Here is an 18,055-nt window from a genome sequence, read left to right on the forward strand (position 1 = left end):
TGCAGCTTTTCGCTTTTTTACGATAAAACTTTGAAAGCAACACCATAGAAATAATCAACAACAGCCTCAGGTTAATAGTAGTTTTTTGTTTAACACGGTCTTGATACTTCGAAGTACATGTACCTATATAAAAAACAGTTTAAATTTACGATAGTAGATGAACTTTCAAAGCAACGTCATAGAAATAATTACTGTCTCAGGCTAATAGTAGTTCCTTGTTCAATGCAGTCTTAATACTTCGAAGAACATGCATATAAACGGTTTGCAAGTTTTGGGCTAATGGTTACGTTTAGCTAGCAAATTTTTACGCGTTGCATTTGTGCTAAATGCAGCACGTGAAAGTTTTGCGCTGCCAAAAAATTGTTTGGACACTAGTATCGACTAGTTCAGCAGTGCAGAAAAAAAGTTTAGGTCAGAAGACATTGCGGAAGGTATTAGACAACCAGAAGAAGCTTGTTCCATCGAAAGCAACAATCAGAACGCAGCTATGCGAGCAAACGATTCAAATATTTTTGTTTTAAAAATGTTAATTTTTGTTTCAGTATGAAATATAAGTATGGTTTGTTTATGTCACTTGTTCATAAATATATATTTGTATCATTTGATAGATTATCATTATATAGCTTATAAATATGCAGATTTTTTGCATGTTCCTCAATAACACCCTTGCGGCTATCTTAAGGCGGTTCACAATAGCTCATAACTTCACTTCTATTGCAAATAAAAAAGTAGTTTTGGCTGCAAACTGTAGCAAACATATCAATGAGTGCAATGAATTTTTATGCAAAAATTTTGAATATAGATATAAAATGCAAATGAGCCTTCAAATTTAGAATGAATTAAAAATTGTTAATTCCAACAAACTGCAAAGAAGGACACGGGTTATAATATCATCACAGGTCAATTGCAAGCAATAGGTACCAACTGGTAGAGATATTTCTCAGTTTCTCGATGCATATTTATTAAGAGAGCTTTGACAATCTTGAGGTATGCTAGCAGGTTTATTGCATTCAAAAGGTTTAATATCGCTCAACTGGAAAAAGGGCAAAATATAGGCAAGATTCGCTCCGCTGTTATAGTGACGAACCATTAAAAAAATACACCGCCAGCCTCTATTTGAATGCCAACTCCAATTGACCGCCACTCTAGAGAAAGAGTTAAAAAATAGAGCGCCATGGCATTCAATTAGAGGTTTTGCGATATATTGGTATATATACCAATATACAGGTATACGTATGTAAAGGTATATATATATATATATATACACTGTATATGTATATACACTGTATATATATACACTGTATATATATAAAAGATTGCTCTTACCAAGCATGAAACTAATGTAATGAAGTGTTTCATCTAAAGTTATTGTCTGTTTTACTGATTTTAACTTGCTCTGATTTTATTATTGAGCACTCTGCTCGGATCTTACGCTTTTACTTATGTATATATATACGGTATATATATACATAAGTAAAAGTGCATCACACAAAATGTTTTGATCAAACCTACTATGCGAATATTTAATGATGACTGGACAATGGAGTTTTTTTTTATACTGCGTTATGCTAAACCTCGGTGCTTGATATGCCATGATACAGTTTCTGTTATCAAGAAAACTAACATCCACAGACACTACAACGCTAAGCGAAGAGAAGTTTGATCAAATGTTTCCACCAGGTTCTCAAGCAAGAAAAGAAAAAGTTGAAAGTTTGAACTTGGCAATAATGTCAGAGACTGAAATTTTACAAAACTCTACTTCACTGGAGAAGAGCCTTCCTTGGATGTGTGAAATTGCTGGCAGAGACTATGGCACTATACAGTCATGCTGATCTAGTAAAGTCTTGCATGTTGGAAGTTACAAAGACAGTGTTTCCTGACAAAAAAGGCATTATTGACAAGCTGCAATCAGTCGTGCAATCTCGGTGAACATGTAAAGGCTCACAGATAAATTAGCTAATGACCTAAGAAGGCAACTACATGCAGAACTAATGCACAATGGTACTCGTTAGCCCTAGATGAGTCAACAGATACTTTTGATGTGGCACAACTAGCCATATTTATCAGGTAAATATATTCTTGTTTTCATGATTTGTTACACAAAAATACCATTTTGCTGTAATGATTATGGGAGTGGTTGTATATTACAAAATACAGAAATTAATTAAAAACGCACAGTTGCATCATACATGTATATTAGCTGTTTGTAAAATGTGGTTTTTGTTTCTAATATTTGAAAAACCCTTGTTTGTAGATACTTTAATGGAGAAAGATTTATAGAAGAGTTGTTAACTCCTGCTGGCATTGAAGGAGACACCACAGGATCTACAGTACATACCGCTACCTTGGAGAAACTAAGAGGAACAAGACTTTCTCTTAGTAATTGTGTTTCTGTTACTACTGATGGGGTATCAGCAATGACTGTCAAGAAGCAGGGATTGTTAGGACGAAGGAAAATAATTCAGCCAAAACTTCTAGCTTTCCCTTACATAATTCATCAAACATTGCTGATTGCTGTATGGCAAGCTCAATGGAGATTTCCTCATATTGATGACAGATGCGATGAAGATGATTAACTACCTCGAGAGCAAATCGATACTTCGTCACAAAACTAAGACAGTTTTTAAGGGATATCGATGACCAGTATAATGAGCGTCTCACCCACAACAATGTGTGTTGGCTCAGCAAAGGAAATGTGTTCAGCTGAATATGGCAGTTACGAGAAAACTTGCTTGTGTTTCTTGAAACATATGGCTCAAGCGCTGAAATGTTAGCTTTGTCGGATATGGCTTGCCTGGTTCACATCTCCTCAACACACTCAGTTTCAAACTGCAAGGAGAGGACAAATCAATAATTGACCTTCATTCAGCTGTGAAGTTATTGGGTTTGAATTGGTCATTTGGTCATTATTTACAAGTGACATTTGAGCAGATATGCTGCACTCGCCTTGCTCAAATTATTGCGGGATGAAAGGTAGAACAGGACATTGATGTCCTACGTTACTTTGGCCATATCAACAACCTGAGTCTGGAGTTTTCAAGGCATTTTAATGACTTTGACAAGATAGAAAGGTTGACTCATCTAATAAAAGTGCTTTTGATTGCTACATTAGAATAGATAAGGATAGAGCATTGGCCATAGGTGAGCTTCCTTATGACTTGTCAAGCTACAGAAAATGTTCTGACCCCAGAGTTTTGGGCCAAAGCACGTACAAAAGCATTGTGTCCTAACATAACTAGCAATTTGGCTGTGTAAAATATTCTCAACATGTCAATGCGAGTCTGCATTTTCCAAGATTAACCTTATTAAATCTATGCAACAATTCGTCCTGATGCAAAACTACGTACATTCATCAATCTATTAGAATAGCATGTACCCAAATGAAACTAGACTACAAAATAATTTTTAGTGTTAAAACCCAATTTCATCCTCATCATTTAAAATTTTGTGCAAATCTGTACATTGTGTGCACTACATCAGTGTATGTATGATTACATATTGTTGATGTATTCTATTGTAAATGCATCATTAACAATAATTTATATTTTGTTCGAAAGTAGAATAAATATTGTTTATTGTCTGTGTTCATTACCTGTGTTCCTGTTGTTGATGTAAAAAAAAACATCTAGTTATAAAAGCAAAAAACCTCTGGCCTATCTGGCTGTGTGATTTCTAAAATTTGGCCCTTTAGCAAAAACATTTGGTCACTCCTTGTCTAAGCAGTAGTCTCCTAGGATGAATACACTTTGCTGTTTTAGCATTGGTGCCGTTTGATTTGTAGGTCTCATGACCCATGCTACTTCTGACCGCTCGAGATATTCCCTTGTGTATGATTCTGATCTACTGACGGTTTTGTGCGCCACATCAAAACTTCAGAAGGTTACCACAGACGATGGCAAGATACAGCGTTATGAACGCCCCGCATGTAATCGGATTTTTTATGATAGGATCCACAAACCCACAATGGTAATTATGGCTGTTGTTAGCTGTTGTGGGAATGTCAACGTAAAAAAATATTCTAATTGGCAACAGCGAGTAGGGTTTTATGCACCTTAAAATTTCCATAGGTTTCATCGATAAACTGATATGCTTGGAACCCTGTTATACCTGCATTTGTTGAGCTCTGTATGACCACTATAAACGGATTGATACATAAATTTGTAAATTTTACTTGCACTGAATTATAGCAATGGCCTATCTAAGTATCTTAAAAAAGGCTGTACGATATGCTTAGTCATATAATCTGCCATTCAGTTGGAAAAATAGTTGATGATCAACCAATTTAAAAATTAACCAAACAGCTGACTCAGCTTTATGTTAATCTTTGGTAATTTGCACTCAATTATGCTATAATAATCAGGAGGATAATTTTAAATGTATGTTATGCGTAACGGTATTAATTTTTCAGTATTGCGAGTTTTGTATTCTCAGTAAAATTATCAGATTTTCATTACTACGATAATCTATTAAGCTCCATTTTTTATCCATTTAACAAAAGTAGGTAGATAGTATCTGTTCTAGTTGCTTCTAACTTTTCAATGTTTTTATTTAAAGCTAACAGATTATTATGTTCTGAGTTTAATCTATTATTAGGCTCTCCAATTATGTCAAGAAAGTTTCTCCTTTTACCGGAAGAAAATTAAACAGCAAATGTAATGAGGAGAGGCATGAATCAAATAAGTGTCACGAGTTGGTTCTATGTAGGTGAGAGCAGGGGCATTAAGACAAGCACATTGTAGCTAAATTCATCGAGGTATTTGCTCTCAAAATGATAGTCATGACAGAAAACTACATCACTGAGTTGCCATTTTGCTTTTTAGCTTCTAGGAGAAGTCTTCAAGAGTTGTGATTTAAAACATTGTTTTCACGGGTAAAAGTAATTTGTATCCTGCAATTAATATTATTATTTTGGCATTGGTGTTTTGCACAATTGAATAAGGTTTGACCCAAATATGCTACAAAGGGTCAGCTGTTGATGTAGATACCGCAAAACTTTTATTTGAACGTCATGGCACTCTATTTTTCAACCTATAGTGATGCTTTATCAGAGGTGACGTTCAAATAAAGGGTGGTATTGTAGTGTTCAAATAGCTCGTCAGAATTTTGGGAACTAAATGTAGCCCTTTCAAGGGCAAAAGTAATATTGCCTATATTTTGAACTCTCATTCGGGCGAACTGACATTAATCCTATTGGGTACAAGACATCTGCTGTAACATGCCTCTAGTGTAACTTGTTGTAAATCTCTAAATAAATATGCATTAGGAAGCTGAGAAGTATTTCTCCCAGTAGACATCTATTGCTTGCGATTAGCCTACAATTTGTTGGAGCTTTGAATTTTTTGTCGTTCTAAATTTGAAATATTTTCATTTTATAACTATATTTAAGAATGCTGCATAAAAGCTCATTGCACTCATCGGTATGTTTGCTATAGTTTGCAAGCAAAACTGGCCTTTGATGTGCAATAGAAGAGGACTTATGAGCGTCGATCCATTGTAAGCCGAGTTTAGATAACTGCAATTATGCTATTAAATAATATGTTATAAATCTGCAAATTTATAAGTTATATAATAATAATCTATCAATTACCACAAATATTGATTCAAGAACAAGCGACATAAACAAACTATATTTATAATATATACAAAAACAAAAATTAACATTTTTGAAACAAAAATATTTGCATCATTAGCTTGGCAGTTGCGTTCTGGCTGTTGTTTTCGTTTGGAACCATTTTATTTTCTGACTATTCAATACCTTCCAAAATGTCTTCTGACTTCAACTTTGTTTCCGCATTGCTGAACTAGTTGATATTAGCATCCAAACAGTTTTTTAGCAGAGCAAAATTTTTACACTGTATTTAGAATATACACTTTTCGCACAAATAAAGAGAAACCGCGTATAATCTTGCACATGCATGCAAAGTATAATTTTAACCTAAAAATAGTAGTACAGATTCTATCGTAAATCCTATACCCTTTGTCACACACGTCTGATTAGTCTGATACAGTTATCAATTATTTCTATAGTGTTGCTTCCAAAATTGTAACAAAAAAAGTTTAAAGCTATGGAGTTGAAAAATAGATTTGATATGAACAGAAACAGCAAAGGAATTAATTGTTATTGATGTAACCGAGTCATTAGTACGATTTTGTGGACACTTTGTTACTGATCACTTGCAATTATGGGTTCATAGAGATCAAAGAATGTCAAAGTGGCAGTCAAATAAAAGTGACATTCGATTCAAGGGTGGCGCTCTATTTTTCAACCTTTCTCCAATAATGGTGGTTAAATAGAAGTGGCATTCAATTAAAGGGCAGTGCTGGCCGTGGCACACTGGGACAAAAAATTTGCATTGGAAAGATGCATATAATTTTGCTAAAAAGACTTAGTTGCTCTGGATGTTTTGCGTAAAGGTGTGCAACATATACCACCTTTTTATGTCAAAGAATTGTCAAAAAATAGTGATTTTGTCCCAACGCACCTCGCTCTCCCCTAGCTATAATGACAGCAACCGCAAAAAACAAATCCTTATTTTGAGACAATAAGTATGCTGATTGTTTTTGTTAGCTCCTGTTTACTTGTTGCTCCTGTTTACTTGTTGCTTCTGTTGTCAATGTGTTTAACTTCATGCTCAATGTTATTATCCTTTGCTAATGATTTTTTTGTTTTTAGTTAATATTACCATCACCGGATATTTTGGTGCACCATATTTTATAGCCTGCTGTAGCATTACCTTAATCTACAGAACTGAAAAATTCATGAACAATTAAATGTGATTTCAGTGCTTTAAAGAATTTCACAGGCAAGTTTAAAAAGCCTTGTTAAGTTCCTCCAAACATTCACTATTATCAAACCAAATTGTAAAAAACAAACTAAATTGTAAAAAACAAACTAAATTGTAAAAATTGAACGAAATTGTAAGAAGCGGTTTTTACAACATTCACACGTTAACTGCAACAACTTCATCAATTGTGTGCCTGGAGTATGTATATCTGCTGTATTGGGTATACAGTCTTAACTTGGTTTCCAAACATTTCAGATCATCTAGCATATCAGAATTAAAACAAAACATCTGACATCGTTGTTTCGGATGTCAAACAAATTTTTATTACCTGAAAACCCTCTCCTCCATATAAGGCAAGGAAACTCGACGGCAAGTAATCAGCTGTTACTCTATTATTTTATTTTCTATTAGAATAAAGAAAACAAGTAACTTTTACCTATATTTCATGCAGAAATTTGAGGAAAGTTAGTTGAGGTACGGAGCTGCTGCAAATACAGCAATATATTCCCTAAACTTGTCTTTCCTCTTAAAAGAGTATTTATAGAAAATTCAGTATACTTTATGCATAACCTGCTTTTTTATCATGCAGCTAATTGCATAAAATAATGTAAACATTACTTTAAAAATATTTTTTAGCTTTGGAACAGATTAAAATTATATAGTCTAACAATTCACTGCTCAAACAATTCACTGTGCTAACAATTCACTGTTCAAACAATTCAACTGTGCGAACAATTTACCGCTCAAACAATTCACTGTGCGAACAATTCACTGCTTAAACAATTCACTGTGCAAACAATTCACTGTGCAAACAATTCAACTGTGCGAACAATTTACCGCTCAAACAATTCACCCTGCGAACAATTCACTGCTTAAACAATTCACTGTGCAAACAATTCACTGTGCAAACAATTCACTGTTCAAACAATTCACTGTTCAAACAATTCACTTTTCAAATATATAGTGCCAAAAGCATCTTTTGCAGTAAGATAATGATCCACATTGACTCTTTACTGCTCCACTTATAACCAGCCGCTTTGCTTGAGTTTAAGATAATATATTTGTGTTGTACATATATTGTTACAGTCAATGTATGCACATATACAGCAACTGTTCTCTTTGAGGCTTTTCTATTTTCTGCCTGCTCGAGTCAGGTTGCATCGTTTTATAGTGAGAAGCTCTGCTCCACCAAAGCCTCCTAGTGCTAGCCATTGGCAGGCTGGTTCTCCCAGCGCCGGCTGGTGGCTAGCCAGTCGTTTATTGGGGTGTGCATGGCCATCGTCGGTTCCATTAGGGCCGGTCCACCTTGAACAACACATTCCACCCTGGCCGCCCTCGTGTTTCCTCTTTCGCATAACCTGGTCTCTTTACGCGTGCTACCACATGCAGGGTCACATAAAGACAACGTAGTGCTGGAGCTCATGGTTTCAGACCCTCCAGTTGCTCACTTCATATTTACAGAGACCACATCCATCTCGTCGAACCTCGAAAATGTCTGTTACTTTGTCCCAGGTGGCCTGCAATATATATCTTTCCATCCTCACTATGGGCAGCTTGGCCATAGATGGTATAGCATCGTCCCTGTCTAACTCCAGCCTGAGTAGCTATCCTATGTGCTGGGGTGTCGGTGAGTGATTTCTTGGCCTGTTTTGGCGACTTGGTCTCAGCGCCGACTCGGCTGATCTTGCAGGTGCAATCTGTAGGCTGCATTTTTTTTCAAGCTGGGCTGGCTGGCCAGCAGGTCTTCGAGTAGGCTCATCTACGGTCAGTTGTGAGTGGAGCAGCCTGCTCCATCTTTTCCAGCCAGTCAGAGTCTTCACGGATTTGTAGCAGTGTAAACTTAGCAACAATGGTTGGGCAAGTAGCTGGGGTTGTTCAAATGGCCTTATTTATATAGTGCCAAAATTAGGGCCAAAAGTATCTTTTGCAATAATGTAAAGGATTCGGATTGACCCTTTACTGTTCCACTTATAGCCAACCGCTGTATTCAAGTTTATCATAATATACATGTATATTGTATAAATATACTGTTACCGTCAACGTATGCACGTACACAACAACTGAGACTTTTCCTTAGAAAAGCCTCAAAGGAAACAGTATTTTTTGGTATGGCTTCACGCATAATCTTAGCTGAATTATTAGCATAAAGCCATAAAAAATTGGCAGGGGTCATAAGCATAATTGCATAATTTATTCTAATAGTAGTATAGCTAGGGCAGTGTAGTGTACAGTGCGTCCTCAGGTTACGGTTTACCTGTGTTTTGCTTGCTTGTGCCTGGTGGTGTTTTTTTATAGCTGGAAGCTCTGCCTATGTTTTTGCTGGATGGCTGGCTGGTCCTCCTTTCAGTCGGATCAGTCTCTCCCTTTTTTGAATTGAGAGCCGAGCAATTCTCCTCTTGGCTTCGGAGGCCGAGCCATCTCCTTGCCGGGCGGTGCTGTGGCTGGCCGGTCTGCAGGGTCTTAGGCTGAGCAATACTGCTTTTAAATATTGCTATTTATGAGATACGTGGTTAAAGGCCTCTTGTTTTTAAGTTTTACCCATTATGAAGCTTCATATATAAACTGATATAAGCCACATGTCTATAGAATCCCCATTTTGCTGTCGTAAGGCATGCTAAATGCATCTCCAGCGTTCCATTGGGGTCGAGACAGTTAGCTCAACCAGTCTCTCCCTTTGATTCCCTAGCTGATTACTAAAGCCGCAGAGGCTCTTACTGTAGCTACAGAGGCTATACTACTATAATGCACTGGTTTTTCATTATATACATTGTAGGTAGATTTGCTTGCTTATGAGGTGCATCTCGAGAATCCTGTGTCAATCTCCTTGAGTATTGACAAGTCTTTAGTCGAAAGCTCGGTAAGTATATTTTACCATATTATTTATTATCTCTATATCTATAGGGTACACAATACTATTGGTTCTACTTTGAGCCAATCAGAGCATTTTAGGTTGGTAGAATAGACAATAGTTTTGGCTCATTTATGAGAATGTTACAACTTGTTAGATTAACTTTGGTAATGTTGATTGATGATACGTGATCTCAGGTGTGGTTCAAGTCTTTAATATAGTGTTTAAACTCTAATTTCATGAACACTAGTACACTAGCAGTCCCATGTGCCGTGAGAGATCACCATGTGTAATAACTATGTACACAGTTATTCGTAGAAGTGGGAAGGTGGTTGAGTGGTGCGGTGACAGCGCTTGGCTTCGAATCTTAATATCCATGTTCATTCCCCGTGCAAGGCAATCTTTGTTCTTAACACTCTTAGTGTGGCTTCAGACAGACGGAGGGGCACGGCTCTTATTATAGTAAATACTAGGTGAATGCCCGGCATTTCAAGAGTAATAAAAAGATTTTTGCGAAAAAATTTTATTTTTAATCAACTCAACATGTGCAACATTTCCCATTCTAACTTTTTGAAAGTTATAAGTTATATACTATAAAAATTATATATAACAATTTAAATTATATTATATAATATATTATATTTAAATAATATATATATATTTCTATATATAGTAATTATAAATATTATAATATTATATTATTTATTATTATTGTATATTATATATAGTAGATTTATATATAATATTATATGTAATATGATATATGATATATAATAATACTATATTACAAAATAATGTAATATATATGTATATTATATTATTTAATTATTTAATATATATTTAAATAATATAGCCTGCATATATACATGTATATAATAATGTAGTTGTAATAATACTTAGTATATTATTATATACTTATATACATATATATAATAATGTATATATTATATATATATATTAATACTATTAATATATAATATAGTATATACTATAAAAAATTATAGTATACAATATCATTATATATTAAATAATTAAATAATATAGTACAATATAAATATATATTACATTATTTTGTAATATTATATTATTATATATTATATTACATATAATATTATATATAAATCTACTATATATAATTTACAATAATAATATTATATATTATAATATATTAGTGATATATTAGTAATACTTATACCTAGTTTATATATTATTATATTGCAGGGGAGTTTGCTTACAGATCTTCACTTTGGTTACAGATCGATGTCAAAACCATTCTACATTCAACACAACCAACTTTCAAACTGTATATTACACAGCAGCTTGCCATTTTACTTCTAATATTGCATTTCTCCTATTGCAGGGAAGAGATATAAACATATAATATTTTCCTTTCATTATTGCTGTTTGTTCTACATAATGACACCCATAATATGATATATAATATATGTATATAATATACAATGATTTTATATTATTATACATATATGTACATAATATATGTATATAAATAATATGTACCGTAATATTTAATTTACCAATTTATATATTAATTGTATTAATATATACTAGATTAGATTTATAATTAGATTTTATATATATATAATATTATACATAATTTAATAATTAATATATATGTGTATAATTATATATATATTATATATTATAATTATATAATATATATTTATAATATTATATGTACAAATAATTACAGTATAATAGTATATTATTACAAATAATATTATAATATGTAATAATATAATATATATTTATTATGTATATATATTTAATTGTATATTATATATATAATATATGTTATATATATATTTTTTAATCTGAATATAAATGTTGTATTATTGACAGGGGAATTTCTAGAAATTCCCATGTCATACAGCCCACGACCAAAGTGATATTGGAAAAAAGAAAGGGTACTGCTGGTTGAGAAATGCAATATTAGCAGTCAAATGGCACTGCAGTGCAATAGGAGAACTGCAATAGTAGCTGCAATGGTAGCTGTAATGTACTGGGTGTCATTATGTACAACAAACAGCAATAATAAAAGGAAAAGATTATATGTTTATATCTCTTCCCTGCAATAGGAGAAATGCAATATTAGAAGTAAAATGGCAAGCTGCTGTGTAATATGCAGTTTGAAAGTCGGTTGTGTTGAATATAGAATGGTTTTAACAGCGATCTGTAACCAAAGTGAAGAAATGGGTCATGATCACAGAAACCATGGTTAAGTCGGGTGTGTGAGATTTAGAGTTATCTACACTAGCAGAAGGAGATAATTCTCAGTTATTTTGCAAAAAAATTTGATTCCAGCATAATTACGGCAGATTTTATGGTCAATAAACTGAATGCATGTTTACTATTAGTGCAAAAACATAGTTCTGAGAAAACTGGTGTTAAAGTTTGAGAAACGGAAAACCAATGCACAATTTTGTTTACATTTCAAAACGTCATAGCAACCAATACCAAGAAGTTATGATATTTATCTAGATTTTTTGTATTTATATGCAAAAAATTATGCTGAGTTTAAAAGTCTAAACAGATTTTAGTTGGTTGTCTTAGAAATAGCTGTATATCTATAAGAAAATGTAGGCCTGTTACTTAATTTTGCAGATATTAAAAATGGCTCGGCAGTACCGCGATATTGGGCACAGTCGTAGTATCAACAAAATCTTTAGAAAAATAATAACAGTAACATATTGCACACCATCGGTCACTATATACTTCAATCTTATAAATTTGAATGATTATTCTTATAATTAAATCTTGTAATAATCTTATAAAATCGAATAATTATTCTTATAATTAAATATTGTAATAATCTTATGAGAATCATTAGAAAAATATCATCGTCATTTCCTTTACTTTCACTGCTTTAGACATCAGTTGGAATACCAAAGTACTCATTATAAGTGTCCAAAATGTCAGAGTGAACTTTAAAATCGGCAAAAAAGAAATGATTACTTTTCAGTACTTCTACGTTACTTACAGAAACCTTCGGCAATTGGACAATGTCATAGGCTTGTGAAATGTGCACGTTTTTCTCGTAAAATGCGCACGGTTTTATGGTTGTACTATCTGTCGCAGGGCTTTATGGGCGTCTGGTTGGCCGGTCTTAATTTTGAGTTAAAAAGGCTTGTCAGGTTTTAATGGCGATTTTAGGCCAAATTAATCTGTCTAGTTATGTATTATCCAATCAGATGGGTAAGTTTTAGGATATTGTCTACAAATTTCAAAGACTTGCTAACATATTTAAATAGGTTTATATGTGTTTTGTATCGTTATTATACTTAAACGACTTCACACAAAAATGGTTAAATTTTTTGATGAGATTTCGGTACAAGGGTTCGGGTACGGCGTTGATGAATAATTTTTGGGAGTTGTGTGCGCATATGCATTTATCATAAAGGGACTATAAAATTTAATTCATTATACGCATATAACGATATAATTACATATATAACTTTAATTCGTTTGGGTCTTAAGATTGATAACGCTGTTAAAGGAAGAAGTAAGGAAATGATTAAAATGATTCAAAAAGCTAGAGACAATAAGTAGATTGGTAGAATAACTATAGGTAAATATACGATTTTGTTACTAATTTTTAATATGTACAGCACTTATTTAAAATTTTGATGTTTTTTTACCAGGGGGTGTTTACATTAAATAATTACTATGGGTTTCTATACCCTTCCATACGAAATTTTCGGCTTGTGTTGCCAACACAGGAATGGATTAATGTCGTATGGCTGAGATCCACTGTAATGGATAAATGTCTGTCTGCAGAACTGGAGGTTCTGAGTTTAAATCCCGTGCAAAGCAAATTTTGCATTCCTAAAACTTTATTATCATAATTGGATACACAGACAGACGCTGAGATTTATATATAAACTAGCTGTACAACCTGGCGTTGCCCTGGTAATGAAAAAGTTTTTGGACAGAAAATTTATTTGTATTTAACATATAACAACATTTGCCATTCTAACTTTCAAACTACATATCATGAGAAAAGTTTTCTGTGTAATTGAAATAAATTAACAGAGAAAATAAAAGCAACTGTAAAGGTTTTCAAACTTTGTCAAACAACTGTAACTTTCAAACTTAATATCATGAAAAAAAATTTTGTGCTGGTCAAATAAATTACAAAAAATAAAACAACTATAAAAGGGTTTAGATATAAATGTGAAATAATTAGCAAGTAATAGCTAAATTAAGTCTGTTCTGCTACGATTACAATAAAGGATGATTCTGTAATGATACAATTATTACGAACTGAGAAAACAAAATAAAAATACTGAATATGTTGAATTAATAATAAAAATTCTTGCATAGAAGTGTGTGGGTATAAAAAAGGTTACTGTTCCACCAGAAGATATCCATCAAAACTTTGAATATGACTATACTATTATCTCTCGATACTGGTACAAATGTAAAAATAAAATATCGTACTTTGTCTGACCGAAAGGAGAGCGAATGCCGAGGCTTCTCTCATGAAACAGTATACCTGTCTGTGTGAGAAGAATTGGCTTTGACGCCAGATATAGTAATTGAACTTTACAAAAAATATTTCTCAACAGCGGCATCGTAAGGCGTAGCCGCATTGGTAAAATAATCAGCGTGCGCTATGCTATAGCCGGAGAGACACACATAAGGACGGGCACATCAACTTTGAGAAATATATACATGTATACAGACAGAGGCATCGTAATGTGTCGGCGCAATGCTAAGATAATAGCTATGGCTGGACAATCAAAACGACGAATACACATATGACCAATTTTGAGAAATATATATAGATATAGATTAGGTCAGTTGTGCAGATGGTGACTGTGAAGAGAAATTGGATATTACACGTGGCTATAGTTTTTAAATGACGTACCTACATAGAAAAATCCAGGTGCCTCAACAATGATTTTGAGAGGAAACTTCTGCTGCTTGTAATCATATTTCTTGCCCTCGCTCATTTTTTGTTTAACTTACTGATTTGTGCAGCTTATATATACTAGAACCCTGGGAGTCTTGGAGAGATCGTCAGTTGTACAAATAAGCCCAGAGAATAAGTATATTCACTACCTTTGCTATAATAAGAGCCGTGTCTGCCCGAAGTCTCGGTTGTAGCTTGGAAAAAAATTTCATCATACAGGGTTCAGACCCACAACCTTCATCTACCACCTGCACCAATTGTTCACTTACAATGTACTTAGAATTACTATGGGTATACTTACTCTCTGCGCCTTATCGACAACCTGACGATCTCTCGCAGCACACAGAACTGCGAAAGTACTAGCAACTCTAAAGATGGAAAGTGAATGATTGGTGCAGTGATTATGGTGTCAGTCTACCAAGTCGCGGTGGTCATGAGTTTGATTTCTGTATAATGCAATGTTTTCCCAAAATCCAAATGTGGTTCTCGAACGAATGGAACTCTTGTAGCTCTTAAAGATTTGCTTGGTTTGTGCTTGTTCATATCTCCTGATGCAATCTATTTTACCAACTAGTTGTGGGCTAGTCTAACTGCTCATCAAGCCTGCTTTGGAAACATGCGACAACTATTGTTTAATGTTGTAGCATGTTATGTTCACTCGTGCTTTTGTAGTTGCATTTAAGTTCCCAAAGAATAAACAAGGAAAGACCAAACATACTTGTCTATGTTGTTTACCACTTTTACATGCGGAGAAAAGACATTTCTAAAAAGATTTACAAAAAGAGGCAGCAGGCAGGCAAAAGCGAACAACCTGAAGATGCAGATGTGAATGATGAGGGTATGAACTTACAGTAGATGACAGTAGATGTCATATTTATTGTTATAATAGGCAGCTTTTATGAATAATCAGATTTCTTTCTAGTCCTCTTTTTGATAAGATAGTGATAGCATGTGTGTCATTGAGTTCGGTAATAATAGCTCGATATTGAAGCTTGTCTTGGAAAGTTGAAGTATGCTCTGTGACAAAAAGCATATTTACAGGAAGTTTATTATTCATAGCAATGCATAGACAATTCATGAGCTTTGTGAGGTATTCTGGTCTACATAGAGAGTGTATGTGTGGTACTGTAGTCTACATATATAGAGAGCGTCTGTGTGGTACTGTAGTCTATATAGAGAGTGTCTGTTGGGTACTGTAGTCTATATATAGAGTGTCTGTGAGGTACTGTAGTTTATATAGAGAGTGTCTGTGTGGTACTGTAGTCTACTGTATATAGAGAGTGTCTGTTGGGTACTGTAGTCTATATATAGAGTGTCTGTGAGGTACTGTAGTCTATATAGAGAGTGTCTGTGTGGTACTGTAGTCTATATAGAGAGTGTCTGTTGGGTACTGTAGTCTATATATAGAGTGTCTGTGTGGTACTGTAGTCTATATAGAGAGTGTCTGTATGGTACTGTAGTCTGTATAGAGAGTGTCTGTGAGGTACTGTAGTCTATATAGAGAGTGTCTGTGGGGTACTGTAGTCTATATATAGAGTGTCTGTATGGTACTGTAGTCTATATAGAGAGTGTCTGTGTGGTACTGTAGTCTATATATAGAGTGTCTGTATGGTACTGTAGTCTATATATAGAGTGTCTGTGAGGTACTGTAGTCTATATATAGAGTGTCTGTGTGGTACTGTAGTCTATATAGAGAGTGTCTGTGTGGTACTGTAGTCTATATATAGAGTGTCTGTGAGGTACTGTAGTTTATATAGAGAGTGTCTGTGTGGTACTGTAGTCTACTGTATATAGAGAGTGTCTGTTGGGTACTGTAGTCTATATATAGAGTGTCTGTGAGGTACTGTAGTCTATATAGAGAGTGTCTGTGTGGTACTGTAGTCTATATAGAGAGTGTCTGTTGGGAACTGTAGTCTATATATAGAGTGTCTGTGAGGTACTGTAGTTTATATAGAGAGTGTCTGTGAGGTACCCTAGTCTATATATAGAGTGTCTGTGAGGTACTGTAGTCTATATAGAGAGTGTCTGTATGGCACTGTAGTCTGTATAGAGAGTGTCTGTGAGGTACTGTAGTCTATATAGAGAGTGTCTGTGTGGTACTGTAGTCTATATAAAGAGTGTCTGTGTGGTACTGCAGTCTGTATAGAGAATGTCTGTGAGGTACTGTAGTCTATATATAGTGTCTGTGTGGTACTGTAGTCTATATAGAGAGTGTCTGTATGGTACTGTAGTCTGTATAGAGAGTGTCTGTGAGGTACTGTAGTCTATATAGAGAGTGTCTGTGGGGTACTGTAGTCTATATATAGAGTGTCTGTATGGTACTGTAGTCTATATAGAGAGTGTCTGTGTGGTACTGTAGTCTATATATAGAGTGTCTGTATGGTACTGTAGTCTATATATAGAGTGTCTGTGAGGTACTGTAGTCTATATATAGAGTGTCTGTGTGGTACTGTAGTCTATATAGAGAGTGTCTGTGTGGTACTGTAGTCTATATAGAGGGTGTCTGTGTGGTACTGTAGTCTATATAGAGAGTGTCTGTGAGGTACTGTAGTCTATATATAGAGTGTATGTGTGGTACTGTAGTCTATATAGAGGGTGTCTGTGTGGTACTGTAGTCTGTATAGAGAATGTCTGTGAGGTACTGTAGTCTATATATAGAGTGTCTGTGTGGTACTGTAGTCTATATAGAGAGTGTCTGTATGGTACTGTAGTCTGTATAGAGAGTGTCTGTGAGGTACTGTAGTCTATATAGAGAGTGTCTGTGAGGTACTGTAGTCTATATAGAGAGTGTATGTGGGGTACTGTAGTCTATATAGAGAGTGTCTGTATAGTACTGTAGTCTATATAGAGGGTGTCTGTGTGGTACTGTAGTCTATATAGAGGGTGTCTGTGTGGTACTGTAGTCCATATAGAGAGTGTCTGTATAGTACTGTAGTCTATATAGAGAGTGTCTGTGAGGTACTGTAGTCTATATAGAGAGTGTCTGTTGGGTACTGTAGTCTATATAGAGAGTGTCTGTATAGTACTGTAGTCTATATAGAGAGTGTCTGTGTGGTACTGTAGTCTATATAGAGGGTGTCTGTGTGGTACTGTAGTCTATATAGAGAGTGTCTGTATAGTACTGTAGTCTATATAGAGAGTGTCTGTATGGTACTGTAGTCTATATAGAGAGTGTCTGTGTGGTACTGTAGTCTATATAGAGAGTGTCTGTATAGTACTGTAGTCTATATAGAGAGTGTCTGTGGGGTACTGTAGTTTATATATAGAGTGTCTGTGTGGTACTGTAGTCTATATATAGAGTGTCTATGGGGTACTGTAGTCTATATAGAGAGTGTTTGTGTGGTACTGTAGTTTTTATAGAATGTCTGTGTGGTACTGTAGTTTTTATAGAGTGTCTGTGTGGTACTGTGGATTACATGCCAAATCTGTTAAGTTGTCATAAAACTCAAATCATTTTTGGGAGTTTTCAAACACAATGTAAACAAGTTT

General features: G+C 34.4%; 1 protein-coding gene across 4 annotated transcripts in view; it reads left to right on the forward strand.

Annotated features, from left to right (window-relative positions):
• LOC137401467 (uncharacterized) overlaps window positions 1-18,055 on the forward strand; it is a 123,966-nt gene that overhangs the window by 100,840 nt on the left and 5,071 nt on the right. For all 4 annotated transcript variants that reach the window (XM_068087825.1, XM_068087835.1, XM_068087843.1 and 1 more), the window contains 3 exons: window positions 3,782-3,966; window positions 9,559-9,642; window positions 15,239-15,404. In XM_068087825.1, coding sequence (XP_067943926.1) covers window positions 3,782-3,966; window positions 9,559-9,642; window positions 15,239-15,404 — 435 coding nt within the window. The remainder of the gene's footprint in view (window positions 1-3,781; window positions 3,967-9,558; window positions 9,643-15,238; window positions 15,405-18,055) is intronic.

This window comes from Watersipora subatra, chromosome 1, assembly GCF_963576615.1.
Source record: "Watersipora subatra chromosome 1, tzWatSuba1.1, whole genome shotgun sequence".
Classification (NCBI taxonomy): Eukaryota; Metazoa; Bryozoa; class Gymnolaemata; order Cheilostomatida; family Watersiporidae; genus Watersipora; species Watersipora subatra.